The sequence below is a fragment of the Sardina pilchardus genome, chromosome 11 (assembly GCF_963854185.1).
Source record: "Sardina pilchardus chromosome 11, fSarPil1.1, whole genome shotgun sequence".
Taxonomy (NCBI): Eukaryota; Metazoa; Chordata; class Actinopteri; order Clupeiformes; family Clupeidae; genus Sardina; species Sardina pilchardus.
In genome coordinates, this window is record NC_085004.1 from 8,913,306 (window position 1) to 8,929,941 (window position 16,636).

Genomic DNA, 16,636 nt, shown 5'->3' on the forward strand with positions numbered 1-16,636 from the left:
CGTACGTACAGGAAGAGAGCGTTGATCCGACTCCATTTTGGGAAGGTCAAAGTAGTGCACTGTACTTTACCAAGAAGCAACCAGTTGTCCAGGTTGGAAAGGACACCGCATTTCTAATCACTACATTTCAAGGACAATATTTCTAAATAACATGATATAATGAAAACACCCAGAGAACGCAGATGGACTGTAACATGGTTTTTAATTATGTCAAAAGCCACTGTACAAAATAATTTAAAACAGAAACACAATGATAGTTTTGGCCATGACATTCTGTAGTGTTTCCCTGTGTTCATAAAAACAAACTAAAAAACAAACAAAATTCCATATAAAACAGGGTCTTGGGATAAACATTTTCCACACAAGACAGCGGATGCTCTCTGAATGACAAACAAATTAATTAGGTTCCTTTTTTTCACTTTATAAAAGCGACGTCTGGGATTTTTCCTTGAGCCTGTACAAAAAGAAGCACAAGAAGAAGCACAGTGAGTCCAAACACACCACAAATCAAGGCTAATCTATTTCTGTACCAATTATCGCACACACTCCTTTATGAGATGTCCTACAACTGTTTGGGTAATTGGCTTGTAAGAGTTTAATTTTTAACTAAATCATCTGGATGTTAGTCTTCATATGTGAGATGACTGAGGTGTGTGTGTGTGTGTGTGTGTGTGTGTGTGTGTGTGTGTGTGTGTGTGTGTTCATATAGAAGAAAATGTGTCCAATGAGGTTTATGAGAGAGTAAAGGGGCATTCACACCAAGAACAATAACCGTAACCATAAAGATAAAAGCGTCCACACTGACCAACGATAACTCTCTCTTTATGTTAATGCACATTCTGGCTAAAATGTGATGGGTTCTGATTGGCTGTTTGCTTTTTATCATTCGCAAAATCTGAAAGTGATCCCCAACAATATAATTCATGTCATTATTGTTATAGTTTATGTGTGAACGTCGTCATTCATTTTAACAAGGGTGATATTTGTTTAGTTATCGTTCTTGGTGTGAATGGCCCTTAAGTCTGTGTGTGTGTGTGTTGTGTGTTGTGTGTTGTGTGTTGTGTGAGAGAGAATTACCTTCATTTGTGTGAAGACTGTGGCAGCTCTGTCAAAGTCCCACTCGTTATCCAGGAGACATCTAGGAGGAGAGAGGCACATAGGGAGAAGTTCAGTACACACAAGTACAAACCACAGAGGTCACACACATTCAACTATCACAGCAGAGCTAAGAGCAAAAGCCTGAGTGCAATGTGTACACAGTGAGAAACTTCTCTGTATGTGTGTCTTGGTCACTTCTGTATCCATTCAAGGTTCATGCAGGAGTTTCATGTTACATTACATTACATTTCACAGACCCTTTTTTCATTCAAAGTGACTTACATTATGTCAGCTATATTTCAAGGGATTACATTGTCATTACATTGTCCCCGGAGCAACATGGGGTTAAGTGCCTTGCTCAAGGGCACAACGGTGGAAGCCAGGAATTGAACCCACAACTTTGAGCCTACTGCACACTAGCCCAGTTTGTGTTTACTCACTTCTGCGACCATTCCAGGTTCATGCCGGACTGGAGGGAGAAGTTGTTCAGCATGTCCTGCTGAGGGGCGGAGAGGGTGGGCACGGGGCTGCTGGATGGAGTGGGCGCTGGAGCCGCAAACGCCCGCCGGATCTCCTCCGTCGTGGCATTCCGCACAAACAGCTCATCATTTACTATGCACAACCTGAGACGGAGAGAGAGAGAGAGAGAGAGAGAGAGAGTTATTATTATTTGAATGTGTACAGTTATGCCACATGTGTAAGCTTTGACAACACAATGTTTCTTTGTCATGCCAATAAAGCTAATTTGAATTTGAATTTGAATTTGAATTTGAATTTGAATTTGAGAGAGAAAGAGGTGGGGGGAGAGAGAGAATCAGGAAGATGAATGCAACAATAGAATGGCATATGATTGCTTAAGGCATAACCAAACACTAGAGTACAATATTTACCTAACCAAGTTGGGAATGTTAGTAACAAAGAAGACTATCTAGTGTAAATACTCATACGTGCTTCACAAGCTTACTCACTCCTGCTATTCTGATGTATTTCCGTGCTCTGGAGTTAGCATGTGTGGCGCTATCACATCTGTACTATGATTCCAAGTGACCCGATATACTTTGTTTTATGGAAATGGACAAGAGGTGCCAAACAGATGTGAGAGTCCCTGTCTCCATACGTCAATCCTTTCTTCTCAACAAATGTGACCCCAGGCAGTCAGTGCTGCTTGTGTGCGGACCACAACGAGCAGTTAAAATGAATGCTACTCTGTGTAAGCTATCCCTCAACCACATAAACATGTTAACTCGTTATCTTGTTTATTTGTCATGAGCAGAGACGTAAACAAGGACGTTTACAGACAGCAACATCTGACCGGGCCGCTACCCCGGCATGATCAAGTCTCTATAGAGAATGGGAACGGAAGTCAGCGGCGCAATGCATTCTGGGACAAAAGGGGCGTTTTCCTCCATTTGATGAGGCCGCGGCGCGAATTATAAACAAGAAACCTATGGAAACCTATGATATTTCGAACAAGATCGGCTAGCCAAAACAGTAACACTAGATGTAAACATTTAGGCTACTATGCTAAAAACTAGTAGTAGAAGTAGTAATGGACCGTACAGAGACAAGCTCCTGCCGGACGCGAGGAAACGTTATATAGAAAAGATGTCTTTGATCGGTAGCATGGATCCCTATGACAGACCGTCTGGAGAGTGGACGTGAGACCCTGAAAGTGATATAAAGACACTCCGTTGTTGATTTTTTTTACCTGACGATCGTAGGCACGGACGTTACATCCAACAACACAACAGGTTCGTCCCATGATGTGTGAAAAACAGTGTTAGAAACAGCTAGTTAGCAATGTTTTACGATGTTTACAATGATACAGCATTGGCAGCAGCGTACAAGTGGCCTCACTTATGTATCCCAGACGCCACCGCGGCGCAACCGCGAAATGTTCGACACGTCACATTCCCATTCTCTATGGCAACAGACTCAGAGAGATTCTGAAAAGGGAGAAGGGATTACCCAGAATTCCCAGCAGGAACAGCTATGAAGACTCTCGAGAACGCCCGCACAGAGTCCCTGGATTTACCATCCACTATAGAGAGGGGCAGAGGAGGGGGAAAATACATTTTGTCAGTTATAACCAACCATCCCTCTTTCTCTCTCACACACACACACACACACACACACACATATTTGTGATCTGCTCATGAACGTACCTTCTTTGAAGACTCCACTCACAGTGAACGTTAGCAATGTAAGCTGAAAGCACATATGCACAGACTATGAATGTCGGGCGGAAACATGAAACTGAAACAGAAACTGCAGACAGGGAACAGAGGGTATCGGGGCCTTACCGTGTAGGTGTTGACGTCCACGTTGAAGCACGCCACGTCATGCTGAGTCTTGGGCAGCTCGTTCAGAAACGCCACCACGTTTAGACGGGTGTGCTTGACCAGGCGAAAACGGGTCGCTGAACAGAGACGGAGAGAGAGAGAGAGATTAAGGCGTGGAGCTGCACACTCACCTGAGGCCTCTGAATGGAGGAATCTTCATTGTGTGTGTGTGTGTGTGTGTGTGTTCTGTAGGCAGAACTTACTGGGATCTTTCAGCCTCTTGAGATTCCTGCTGTCTTTTTGGTACTCCCCCAAACTGCACCTGAGAGTGTGAGAAATGCCATGGACCCAGACGGATGAGATTACAACAGTCCACCTCACACAGAGGGTAGAACATACAGTACAGGCAGTTCATTAATGAGTGGACAGAGTGTAAGCGTGTTTGTGTGTGCATTTACGTGAGCATACACCTGGCAGGGTTGTGTGTCCGTGTGTTTGTGTGTATTTGCCGGAGTATACACGTGGCAGGGTTTCGTTTGTTTGTGTGTGTGTGTGTATTTGAGTGTGCATGATTGTGTGTGTGTGTTAGCATGAACATACACTCGGCAGGGTTGTTTGTATGTTGTGTGTGTGTGTGTGTGTACGTACCTGGCAGGGTTCTGTGCACTGAATGGCGTGCTGAGCGAGAAGCAGGCGCCATCATGATAAGCGTCCAGCAGAGGCTGTCTGTCTCCTGAGTCATACACACTGAAGTACCTAACACACACACACACACACACACACACACACACACAATGAAACCTCCATAACCAGATCAAAGCCCACAAGCTTTTGTATTTGCTCCTGTATGCAGTACAGACGCTTCTACTTATGGCACAAGTACTCTGGGCCTCATGGGACTAGTTTGATTTGGAATGTTCTAGAACTTCAAGACTCTAGAAGATCTAGAGTGCTACGAGTCATCACAACTGCCACCTGTGGCCGCTGATCTATAAAGAACTTTCTTTGACTTTTTTGGTGTTTATAGATCAGTGCCTGTGGCCATTTTGTGCTCAAGGAGTTCATTTCTGGCAAAGTCTGAAGAATGCTGGACGGGTAACTACCACACCCAGGGACAATTCCTCCACTTGGAAGTTTTTTGATGAACGCTACGCTAAGTGAACCACGACAAAAAGGGTCTTTTGAAAAGTTGACAAAATCAGCTATTGACACACACACACACACACACAAAAACACTTACTGTTGTAAGAATCGCAAGATGAGGATCTTGATGTCATCTGAACCAAAATGACTACCCTGAAGTTAAAAACAGCAAACAGCTTATCAAAATGACAACATACACAGCCAGCTACATCACTAGTGTATAAAAACCTGGAAGAACAAAGAAAATAGTGTGTGTGTGTGTGTGTGTAACGGGGAGGTGAGAGCAGAGAAACTGGAGCTTGTGGTACCTTGCAGGGGGGAATGGTGGTGGGGGCCTCAACATCAAACCCAATAGGAGGAGGAAGATCATGGCCATCCTGACAGAGAGAGAGAGAGAGAGAGAGAGAGAGAGAGAGAGAGAGAGAGAGAGAGAGAGAGAGACCAAAAGAAAGACAAGAGAGAAAAATATATAGAAAAAACACAATATCAGCATCAGATTTGTAACATTCTGGGTATTTCCACCCTCTCTCAGCCATGGACCAATCACAGTGCAGTACTGATAAAGCACATTCAGTAGGAAAACCTATTGACGGCTGAGTGGCGGCACACACTTGCTGATAAGGGCCCAGCTGATTACAGCTACGCTAGGAAACAACACCAAAACAATACCTCTGGGGGAGGGGGTGCTGCTGCTAGTCCTAATCTCGCTTTCTTAAATACTGCTTCCTGACTTCACACACACACACACACACACACACACACATTCAACAGTGTGTGTGTGTTTGTGTGTGTGTGTGTGTGTGTGTGTGTGTGTATGGAGCCAGCTGTCCTTGAGGACGTAATTATTGACCAGTTTATGGCTTCAATATCAACAGAAGGGGAGAGCACAGCATGCTCTGAACCATGAAGGCAGCAGAACAACAATCAATAGAGAGAGAGAGAGAGAGAGAGAGAGAGAGAGAGAGAGAGAGAGAGAGAGAGAGAGAGAGAGAGAGAGAGGGAGAGAGAGGGGGAGCGCGAGGGAGGGAGGGAGGGAGAGAGAGAGGGAGGGAGAGAGAGAAAGAGAGAGAAAGAAAACTACAGAAAAGAGTGAGTGTAGGAAAGAGAGCTCGTTGGAGGCGAGGGAGGGGAGTGACTGAATGAGTCCAAAAAAGAGAGCGTGGTTGAGGGGAGGGAAGAGGGCGTGTAAACTAATGAGTCTAGGAAAGAGCGTGCTTGAGGGGAGGGAGGAAAGATGGGAAAAACAGAGAGGATGATTGAGATGGAAAGAGGACAGAAGGAGAAAGAGTGAAGGCCAAATAGTGACCGTGAGTGAGAGATAGAGAAACAGACTAGAATAATAATAATAAAAAAAAAACAGAAGCTGAGCACGAGTGACCACGATTGTGAGGGACACAGACCTACGGAAAGTGTGTGTGTGAGTGGAAGGGATGAAGAGAGAGAGCGCGTGTGTGTGTGTGATGAACTGTATCTCACCAGCTTCAGCATCCGAGGGAATCTCTCCCTGATGGCACTGTTGTTTCCATGGTACCCAAGAGAGAGCAGAGGAGAGACACATCATCTCTGACTACTCTCGTAGTCACACACTCACACACACATCCAGTCTTATGGACACACTCTCACCATACACCACTTAAGACACACATATGCAAACACACACACCCTTCCCTTACAAATCAAAACAGCTTCCAGTACATAATTCATGTCTTACAAATCCATGAATATTGCAATCAATCAAATCACAGAGTACTGTAGAACATGAGTGTCTGTTTACATGTTGTAAAGCTGACCCTCTCCCTCCCCATTTCTCACAAGCACACATACAGTATGATCCCCCCCCCCCCCCCCCCCCCCCACACACACAGAGTCCGATACAAAAACACAGTTTCAAACTTGCCACAGTAAGGTCATGCCTCCTCCCCATCCACTCATCCCAGCGCACACACACACACACACACACACACATCCCAGAGCCCAGGTGCACTTACCTGTTCCGGGGACTCACCTGTGTTGCCACACACACCACACGCAGGAGAACACACATCATTAAACACACAGCCGCCAACAGTGCAATGTGTCCTCACTAGCATTCACACTCCAGCACAAAAACACACACACACACTGTGTGAGTACCGGTGTGTGTCTATTCACAGAGACACACAGTTGACTGCTACTGCTTCCAAGGATGAACATGTAGAAGACTTCAGAGTTAGAATGACACAGGTGCTCTCTCTCACTCATGTGCAAACACGCAAACAAACACACCATATACATGTAAACACACATACACACACACACACACACACTATATGCACATAAACACACACACCATATGCACGTGAACACACAACAAACACACCATGTGCACGTGAAGAGCACACATTCAACAAAACTGACACATTCTCTGACGAGTTCTCCTGACACTGTGGAAAAAAATTCAACACATCACCACTCTGACACACACACACACACACAGATCCTTGAGAGACCCCATACTCTGCTTGAGCCAGCCATTTGTCTTGAGGAGAGAAAACACACACACACACACACACACACACACACACACACACACACGTGTGTCCTGTTTCTGAGGCTGTCTGTGGAAGAAAAACACCATTAACCCGCTGCAGAGGCAGAGCTGTAGGTAGCCGAAGCAGGAAGTGTGCGTTACCATGGCAAAGCTGACCCCTGCTGCCCCGAGCAACAACCGCCCTTCTTGACCGTCTTAGCAACAGGCTACTCACTAGCACACACTCAGCCATCGCTGCTTATAATCTCATAATCAGATGAGTGTGAGAGTGAGTGTGTGTGTGTGTGTGTGTGTGTGTGTGTGCAAGAGGCTTTAGGTTCTGGTTGTGTTTGGGCCTGAGTCTGCCTTGCAGACGGAGGTGCTCTAAGCTCAGAGGCGACTCGGTCGGTCCGGATTTTCACGCCCCAGTATCAGGTCGACATGTCCGGCTGCACTGCCCCTCCTGACCACTGGGGGCGCCGTTGGCTGGAGAGCGTAAGGAGGAGCGCCGCTAGGGGAGAAGCGAAGGCAGTCGCTCGGAGAGCCGTTCCGAAGAGCAGTGCGGCTCTGCTGTTGCAGGCCCACTGGAGCTCCGAGAGGTGGACACCAGCCCACGCCCTCGCCCACTGTGGCGAAGGGGGCATGGAGGGGGCATAGAGCTTTCCTCATCTGCCCCCTGCTCACTGAAGGACCCGTGAGCGGTGAGGAACCAATCAGCTGCTGAGAAAGTGATTTAAAACAACGGTCTCCCCTGCTCTTCCCAGGGAGAGAAGCCGCTCTCGTCTGATGGTCTGTGCTTTCTTCCTGGTGAGGTCATCACCAACTCCCATGATGCATCTCTGCTGCAGATCTCCACTGGGCCAGATCTTATGACTGTGCCTGCCTTAGGTTGCCCCGGGAGATGGAAGGTGGGATCTTACCCGTCATTGGCTACCAGCCTATCACACTGGCCCGCTGCAGCGTCGTGATTGGTTGAGGGGAGTTGGTGGGAGGGGAGAGGAGCCATTGGTAGAGCATGATTGGATGATTCTAGCATGACTGGGTGTCTACAATGTGGTAAATGCAAGAGGGTTTTTGAGACATCTGCTTCTTCTTTCTTTTTTTTTTGCATGGTCGGGGATTTGAGACATCACAATTCCTAGCTCTAGAATGGTTCGGTTCGGTTTCTGATTAAACTTGGCTAATATTGCCTTTGAAGAAACAGGAGACTCTTGGTGGAGGTTAATTAGGCTTATGGAACTTTTTTTTTTGCTATGAATATTTTCTTATTAAAATTTCAGAACCTTCATAATAGTGTGAACTGTAAGATTCTAGCTCAGACGGTCAGTCAGGGTGACCGTCAGGAGGGAGAGGGGTCAGCTTCCCCTTGAGAGAAGAGCTCAAGAACCAGAACATCCGGCAGAACATAGAGAACCCGCCTGGAGAACCTAGAAAACCCGCCTGGAGAACCAAGAGAACCCGCCTGGAGAACCCAAGCAAAAGAGCTGCCAGGAACACTGGAGAATGAAAAACCTCGCTGGAGGCGTCCTGGTCACAGCCTGTACGTGACAGCAAGACACACAGCTGCGACAGATCTCCAGTCCTAAGAGAAAACCGTGTTTATTCAAAACACAGAGTCGAGTGGGGCACTTGGCAAGTGCTTCACTTACACACACACACACTTCCACGCCACACACACACACACACACACACACACACACCATTTGTTGTTGCTCTGAGAAAAGCAAAGACCAGTCAGTTGCTCAAGTATGAAAATAACAAAACATGCCTAAACACACACACACACACAACCACTCAGAATTGTTCATTCCATTTAGAAGATCGGTACATTTGTCTTGTACACTGTAAATCTTCATAACAGCACATACCGGCAGAGCTGTAATGACAAAACTAAAGACACGCCCCCCCCCTCTCTCTCTTTCTTTCTTTCTCTTTCACTCTCTCACTCCATCAGTCTCCCAAACAGTGGTACACACATGGGACCAGAGTGTGTGTGTGTGTGTGTGTGTGTGTGTGTTTTGGTTTGCATGTCAGTTCCAAAGAGCAGTTGGCTCATGAACCTACACTTGTGCACATGTGCATATATTTACACGTGTGTGTGTGTTTGTGTGTGTGTGTGTGTGTGTGTGTGTGTGTGTGTGTGTGTGTGTGTGTGTTTGTGTGTCACAATACTGCAGCCACAAAGAGCCACCTGCCCCAGAATCTGTGTAGAGTTTGTGTGTGAGTAGATAGCTACTGAATCTCTCTCCCTCTCTCATTCCCTTCAGCATGCTTGTGTGCACACGGCAGATCTGCTGCATCAACCACAGCTGGACACTTGCACTACAGTCCCACCAGCTGATTACACACACACACACACACACACACACACACACAACGCAGCACACACATGGAGACGGGCCTGTTGACCACCAGGGCTCAAACACCTTCAAGGTCATCTTCACCTGACCGCCCCTACCCCAACCTACCCCCTCCCCTCCCCTCCCCTCTCCTCACACACACACCCTCACACAGACGCCTGGAGCTGATTGGACGAACCCTGACCCCTGGAGGAGTGGCTGACCTGATGTAGGTGGGCTGGTCCTTGAAGTAGTCGCACAGGGGGTTGTGGTCCAGCCACAGCTCAACCAGCTTCATGCCCTTCACCTTGTCCAGCTCCCGCTCCGTCCGTAACTACATATTTACAGTACAGAGAGAGAGAGAGAGAGAGACAAACAGAGAGAGAAAGAGAGAGAGAAACACAGATAGAGAGAGACATACAAAGAGTGAGAGAGAGAAATACAGACAGAGAGAAAGAGAGAAAAGACAGAGACAGAGACAGACTTAACATTTGCCCATGTGAACCAGACTGCATTAGCCTGGCTCCACCTGACTACGTACTTCCACTCAATTTCATTTCTCTTCATACTCCGTCTGGTATAGCTTGATTCAGCTTTGTTTACTCCGGCAAGTGCATCTCTGCCAAATCAACGAACAGAGGGCGTTCCCAAGAGTGATTACATTTAAGTTTCAAGCCTATCGTTATTGTTGTGTCCCCCGTGGTTATCATATGTCATTACCAAACGTTAGTGATTGAACTCCAATGAATTCAAACTTCAGACAAGCGTCCACAAACCAGGAAATAAACATTTGCCAATGGATCTAGGCCAGACTCTATACGAAGAAGAGAGTCTGGTCTCCAGGCTAAGACTGCGTATGAACAAGGGCACTTTTTGCCGAGCCGTCAGGCAGGCAACACTTTCTGTTCCTGCACCTGTGGGAAGGTGGAGGAAAAGGTGGCACACCGTGTGTGTGTGTGTGTGTCTGATGCCATGTTATGTGTGTGTGTGTGTGTGTCCGATACCATGTGATGTACATGTGTGTATCCACACTCACCTCGTTGTGTGACAGATTGAGAATCTTCAGGTTGCGTGCTTTGCTGGCGAGTTCCGCCATATCGTCCAACTTGTACAGCTTATTACTGCTGAGATTCAGACTGACCAACTACAAAGAGAGAGAGAGAGAGAGAGAGGAAGAAAAGAAAAAATGATGAGAAGAAAGAAAAGATATTGCATGAATGTCAAAAGGCTTCGTAAGAAAATGAGTGACTTCCTATTATGTTCATAATGAAAGAGTGTGTGTGTGTATGATTTTATTTTTAGATTTGTTTATCTGCAATATGGCAGCTGTATTGTTTTCTTTTCCAACAGAGTATGTCTATTCATTTATAGCTCTGGAGACCAATGGTCAGGCAGACAGTTGTGTGTGTGTGTGTGTGTGTGTGTGTGTGTGTGTGTATTGGATGATGTATGTGTGGTGTGCATGATTGAGCATGTGAGGCATGCATATGTGCACACAACTAACCACAGCTTGCAGATGTAAAACCACATTCCTCTTTGTTTGTGTGTGTGTGTGTGTGTGTGTGTGTGTGTGTGTGTGTCACATGTCATATGAGACCAAAGAGCCTGTAGCAAGTCAAAAACATGACCATGGACTGTAAACATGTTCTGTGTGTGTGTGTGTGTGTGTGCTTACAAGCGTGCTACTTCTGCAAGTATGGGAATGTGTTTGTGTGCATTTGTACTGTGCCTGGAATGTGCTTCTCTGTGACAACAACATGCATATTTTGTGTGTGTGTGTGTGTGTGTGTGTGTGTGTGTGTGTGTGTGTGTGTGTGTGTGGTATGACGCTTTCGGCCCAAGGCCTGTTCTAACTACAGAGACACAATAACCAGCACGGTGACAGAGCAGCAGCAGAAAAAAGTCTTTCAGGTTGGTTGAGCAACGCTGGACAAGTTGAATGAACTACAGGCTATAGCACTACCATCCTCCAACTAGTACTGCTCAAGAGAGCCCCCCCCCCCCCCTATACCCCCACCCACCCACACACACACAAACCCAACGCCCTGAAACTAGCTAATCCGCCCTCCGTGTTGCATTGGCCACTATACTATACTACTAAGAACTAGCATGCTAATAGCTACAGCTTGCTCTGTGTTGTGTTGGCTACTAAGAACTAGCATGGTAACAGCTACAGCTTGCTCGGTGTTGTATTGGCTACAAAGAACTAGCATGCTAACAGCTTCAGCTTGCTCTGAGTTGTATTAGCTGCTAAGAACTAGCATGCTAATTGCTTGGCAGAAGTGATGGAGATACATTTCACAAGTCTATATATTGTTCTAATGTTATAACACAATGCTAATTCATAACATGGCCATACTGCTGCTCAGAAAGTGTCAGGGTGCCGATTATGTGCTTTAGCACGGTGTGTGTGTGTGTGTCTCACCTCTGGAATATTCTCTTCAATGATCTTCAGAACAGCTTGCATGCAGTGTTTCCTATTCAGAATTATTTCTATGTTCTCGGACACCAAATCTGTGGGAGAAAACACACCATAACAATCAATATCCCAACACACATACACACGCACGCAGAACAAACACAAAAACAGGACAACGCACACACAGTAATGTAGCACAACACAAAACAGAAAATACTGAGCACACATATTGAGGGGGGTTACCTGGGTCTGTGCGTATGCTGCTGAGGTCCAGATACTGCTGAGAGTAGCGCTTGGACATACATCGCTGCAACCAGAGTTTCAGAGTTAATTCATACACACACACCAGAGTTTCAGAGCTAATTTACACACACACACACCAGAGTTAATTTACACACACATGTTTAACTATCCATACTTGTAACCAAGGCAACACCTACGATGTTCTCTGTACATATGGAGACTCATGACCCAACTGGTATCCTTCCCTCCCCACCCACATGTAGCCCGCTGGGGGCGCCATGTCTCACCTTCAGGCTGTCCAGCTCTTCTGGCTTCATGTCAGTGAAAGGGGGAGCACAGGGGTTTGAGATCACAATGACCTGCAGATAGATACACACACAGATTCAGCTCAAACAGGGGCCCACACTGCAGCTCATCCCAACCCACTACACAAGACATGAATATTCAGCAGATCAGCTTTGTATCTGTCTGAGCGTGTGTGTGCGTGTGTGTGTGTGTGTGTGTGTGTATGTGTATGTGTTTGTGTGTGTGTTAGGGGAGCCTCATAGTGAACATGTGAGCATCTCCATGGTGACGTGGGTCTAATGTAGGTATGGTGAGCGTCTCCATGGTGACGTGGGTCTAGTGTAGGTATGGTGAGTGTCTCCATGGCGACGTGGGTCTAGTGTAGGTATGGTGAGCCGTACCTTGTAGCCCTCGGCGTCGGTGATCTTGCGGGAGATTTTCTGTAGTGCGTTGGCAGCGGAGGAATCCTCAATGTAGAACTGCGCTCTATGACCTTCTGTGCTGAACTGGAGAGACACAGTACATTAACACACACACACAAAGTGTGACACATTTGTGTGTGTTTGAGCTCTTGAGGGTGTGTGTGTGCGCGTGTGTGTGACTTTACTTACTTTGACTGCCGTGAAGGGGACAGGACAAAGATTCTGAAGCACGTCCAGCAGCCACTTTTTGTCATACTTCTTCCCATAAGGGATCTGAAGGTTAAAATCACACACATGTCACTAAAAACACTGTGCTTCTTCCCATAAGGGATCTGAAGATTATAAGTCAGCCTAACCGAGACAAATCACACTTTGATGAGGCATTTTGGGAACTATTAGGAAGTCATTCAACAACTCACACCATGTTTGGTGTGTATAAATGAGTGTGTGTGGGGGTGTGTGTGTTACTCACTATAATCTTGAACCAGCCCTTCTTCCCAGCAGCTCCTCCTCCTCCCCCGCCGCCTCCTCCTCCACCTCCTCCTGAGGGACCTCCCCCTCGGTGGCCAGAACCACCACCTCCTCTACGATCACGGTCAAATCGACCATCTCCACGGCGACCTGGCCGGCCATATGGGTTACTGGAGAAGAATTGGGATATACAGGACTCACAGTGAGAAACACCACCAGCGCATAAACACAGACACGCACACACACTGGCTGATGGGGTGAGACAATAGACAGGCCTAACAGTTTCCCAAAAGAAAGTCTGAAGCTGAAGTTCCTTTCAAACCTTTACTTAGGATTCACTGTAAAACTAAAACTGTTTAAGAGTAATCATGTAGGCTAATATTTCAAGTTACAGAATAGAAACAAATGTGTTAGCTTATGGCTAATGTATATGAGAAACCCCATAGAGATGCTAATGTTAGCATATTAGATAAAAGCAGATATTTAGAACAAACTTCAGCCCATTTACAGAAGGGATACAATGAAAGAGTTCTTTGTTTACAACTGACCATAAAAATACTAAAAGGCTAATGTTTTCTATCCTACCCACACACACTTTAATTTCAATACTTGATAATGTCAATTTGTACATTGTTAAAACAACAATCACAATATTATCGCAGATTATATCGCCCACCCAGCAAAAGCAACACATCAGAGAGAGAGAGAGAAAGAAAGAAAGAAAGATAGAGAAAGAGGGAGACAGAGAGAGAGAGAGAAAGAGAAGAAAGAGAGAGAAAGAGGGAGACAGAGAGAAAGAGAAAGAGAGAGAAAAAGGGGGAGAACTTACTATCTGCGCTGCAATGAACCATCCTGCGACCCCTCTCCCATGTTGATGTCACCATCGTCATCATCAAAGCGGGAGCGGGGGTTGGGTCCGAACCCCCCTGCTCCACCTCTGTGCCGCTGCCTCGGCCCCTGATGCTCACTGTGCATGCGGGCTCGGAACGAACCCCGGCCCTTCCGGTTCCGGAACTGAGGGCCCCCAGTGCGGTCATCATGCTCTATGAAGGACATATAGCGACATAGAAGAGAGAGAACCAAATCAAATACATACATAGATAGATCACAGACAGGCCGATCAGAGAAAGGAGAAAAGAGTTTTAGTTCTCTTGACAAAACTTACCACCACAAATACTGTGCATTGATCAAAATGTGCCCGAGTTCATTTGGGTACATTTTCAGCAACCATTCATACACATACATGCCTGCAATTCTAACATAAAAGCTTTCCTCAAACTAATTAGTGAAGACACAAAACTATACATTGATTGATAAAAAAAAGTATTCATGTAGTCTGAAACTTAAGAGAAGGAGTTGATATTACACCTTAGAATATTCACTAGGTGCCATACTACCAACCAATAGCCGTAACCCTAGGTGTCATACAACTAACAACCCGAACCCTAGGTGTCATACAACCAATAAAGTCAGGCAATTACAAGAGCACCACGATGTTCATTGAGGTAAAGAACGAGGCTAAGGATGCATGCACCAGATTATACAATTGCAAATCATGTAAATGTATCGCCAATAAGATTGGTGGACCTTAAAAAACATAACAAACTCAAGAAAATAAACTAAAAAGACTCTACTAGGTCTAGGGCTTGCCCAATTACGTAACCGAATCCTCACGTACAAAATACGTCAATAAGCAATCCCCATCCCCTGTCCAGTAAGTGGAACATATAAACAAATATAAATTACTGTGTCGGCGGTGATTCACAGAAACATCAATCGGTTATAGGAAACTACTGAATGAACGGGATACAACACAGTAGGACGGTTTATGAGAAGCGCGCTAGTCTTCTCATTTCGCGTCCGGGGCTGACTTCAATGATTGCCTTTCAGTGTTTACCTGTAATGAACATGCCTCTGCTGAACACCTCTCTTTCGGATGAGAATCCATCTACAGAAGAAACGAGGAATACAGTGCGTCTGAATGTCACCGTATGGGTCAAAGGACTGTGAAGAGACTTACCGTTGTAGTAGCGGGAGTCGTCGGCCGCCGCCATGTTCTGTCAAGTGGCTGTAAACAATCCTGCTACACTGTGGATACGACACACCGGGACAGCGATTCTCGACCAGACCACGGGACCCACAATGAATATATTCGAGTTATTGAAATACAACGCCCTTCAGTTCAACTCGTGCTACTTTACAGTATGTAAGGGTACACCGTCGCACGATTACCAACTGTTTTCTACTGCGCATGAGTGATAATACCTAAAACTACAGTATCTTTCTCTTTGGAATTTCCGGAGTTTTCTTTTCTACAACCCCCCTCAGCACCATCTTCTGGAGAGGAGGGTACACGCATGTTATTCCAGCGTGGGGTGATGGCCAAATCTGAAAATTATGATCTTCCTTGACAGCACCACCGCTCACAGAGGAACTTGCAATACTTATATTCATGTACACCAAACCATCCTGTCTTCAAGGTTTAAAACTATTCATAATTCAAATGATGCACATGCATATCTACCAATTCCATGCCAATTAACTAGCTGGGTAACTGGTCTAGATGGCTTGCCCTCAATTTAAAAGTTAATCTTAGACAGCATAAATCAACGTTGATCCTATTTCATCTATTTTTTCCCCCATTCACATGGTGCATGCATATCAGATATCTATCCGCATGCATGCTTACATTAATGATGCTAATTTTCTGCATTATGTTGCCTCATGAATCATGATAGCATCCTAGCAATCAGGCCATATTGATAGTTCTGGAAAGAAGAAAATAGGCCGATTGGGATCTAATCATGAACATATTTCGTTGCAAAGTCACGCAGTTCAATTCATAACTACATATGTGTTCTGAGTTTTGCCGCGTAATATTAACTATCAAACCCTGTAAGTTAGGTATTAGCATGCTAGCTAAAGTGGCCATGTGCACGCTCCTTCTACTGACTTGAGCGCCACACACACTGGCTGACACCAACTTTTGCAGCAAAAAGTCGTGCCATGGGATGAAATACCTGGTGAAGGTCGAATACGTGTAGTCACTGCAAGTGTTGGGTGAAATCGGAAAGCCATTTTTCACGTCTGTCCCATATATTTCCATCTAACTTTTTGCCCCATCCAAAATAAAGTCAATCGATACGAATTGTACACTACACTGCCAGAGGGTGGCGTCTTCCGATTTCAATGGTCAAGATAACCCAATTCTCCAATCCACCTGTATGGTGTGAACAGTTCCCCGATTAGCACTGGGTGGGCCTGTTGACTTTAATGTGGCTTTAATGTGGGATGAGACCACTTTTAGGTCTATGGGTGAGACCAGGGTGAGACAGATGAGCCATTTCTTTTTTTTTTTTTCCTTTTTTTTTTAAGTGAAACGGTTGTCATTTTTGTAATGGAAACCAAGTAGCCTACAAAAGCTG

At 45.7% G+C, this 16,636-nt stretch overlaps 1 protein-coding gene across 2 annotated transcripts; it reads right to left on the reverse strand.

Moving 5' to 3' along the window:
- Positions 1–183: 183 nt before the first annotated feature.
- On the reverse strand, positions 184–16,415 carry LOC134095568 (nuclear RNA export factor 1-like). Of its 2 annotated transcripts, XM_062549185.1 has the most exons (22): positions 16,232–16,415; positions 15,109–15,159; positions 14,041–14,254; positions 13,213–13,381; positions 12,930–13,013; positions 12,720–12,824; positions 12,321–12,392; positions 12,034–12,097; positions 11,797–11,885; positions 10,408–10,515; positions 9,596–9,705; positions 6,000–6,036; positions 4,832–4,900; positions 4,621–4,676; positions 4,029–4,136; positions 3,644–3,702; positions 3,402–3,517; positions 3,264–3,306; positions 3,067–3,139; positions 1,539–1,721; positions 1,078–1,138; positions 184–454 (listed from the first exon to the last, which is right to left on the reverse strand). In XM_062549185.1, the coding sequence occupies exons 1-22, from the start codon at positions 16,287–16,289 to the stop codon at positions 416–418; spliced, it is 1,968 nt and encodes a 655-aa protein (XP_062405169.1). In that variant the 5' UTR covers positions 16,290–16,415; the 3' UTR covers positions 184–415. The 2 variants fall into 2 exon arrangements, with proteins under 2 accessions (XP_062405169.1, XP_062405170.1); XM_062549186.1 differs by lacking the exons at positions 15,109–15,159; positions 16,232–16,415 and adding an exon at positions 15,232–15,602.
- Between the last annotated feature and the right edge of the window lie 221 nt (positions 16,416–16,636).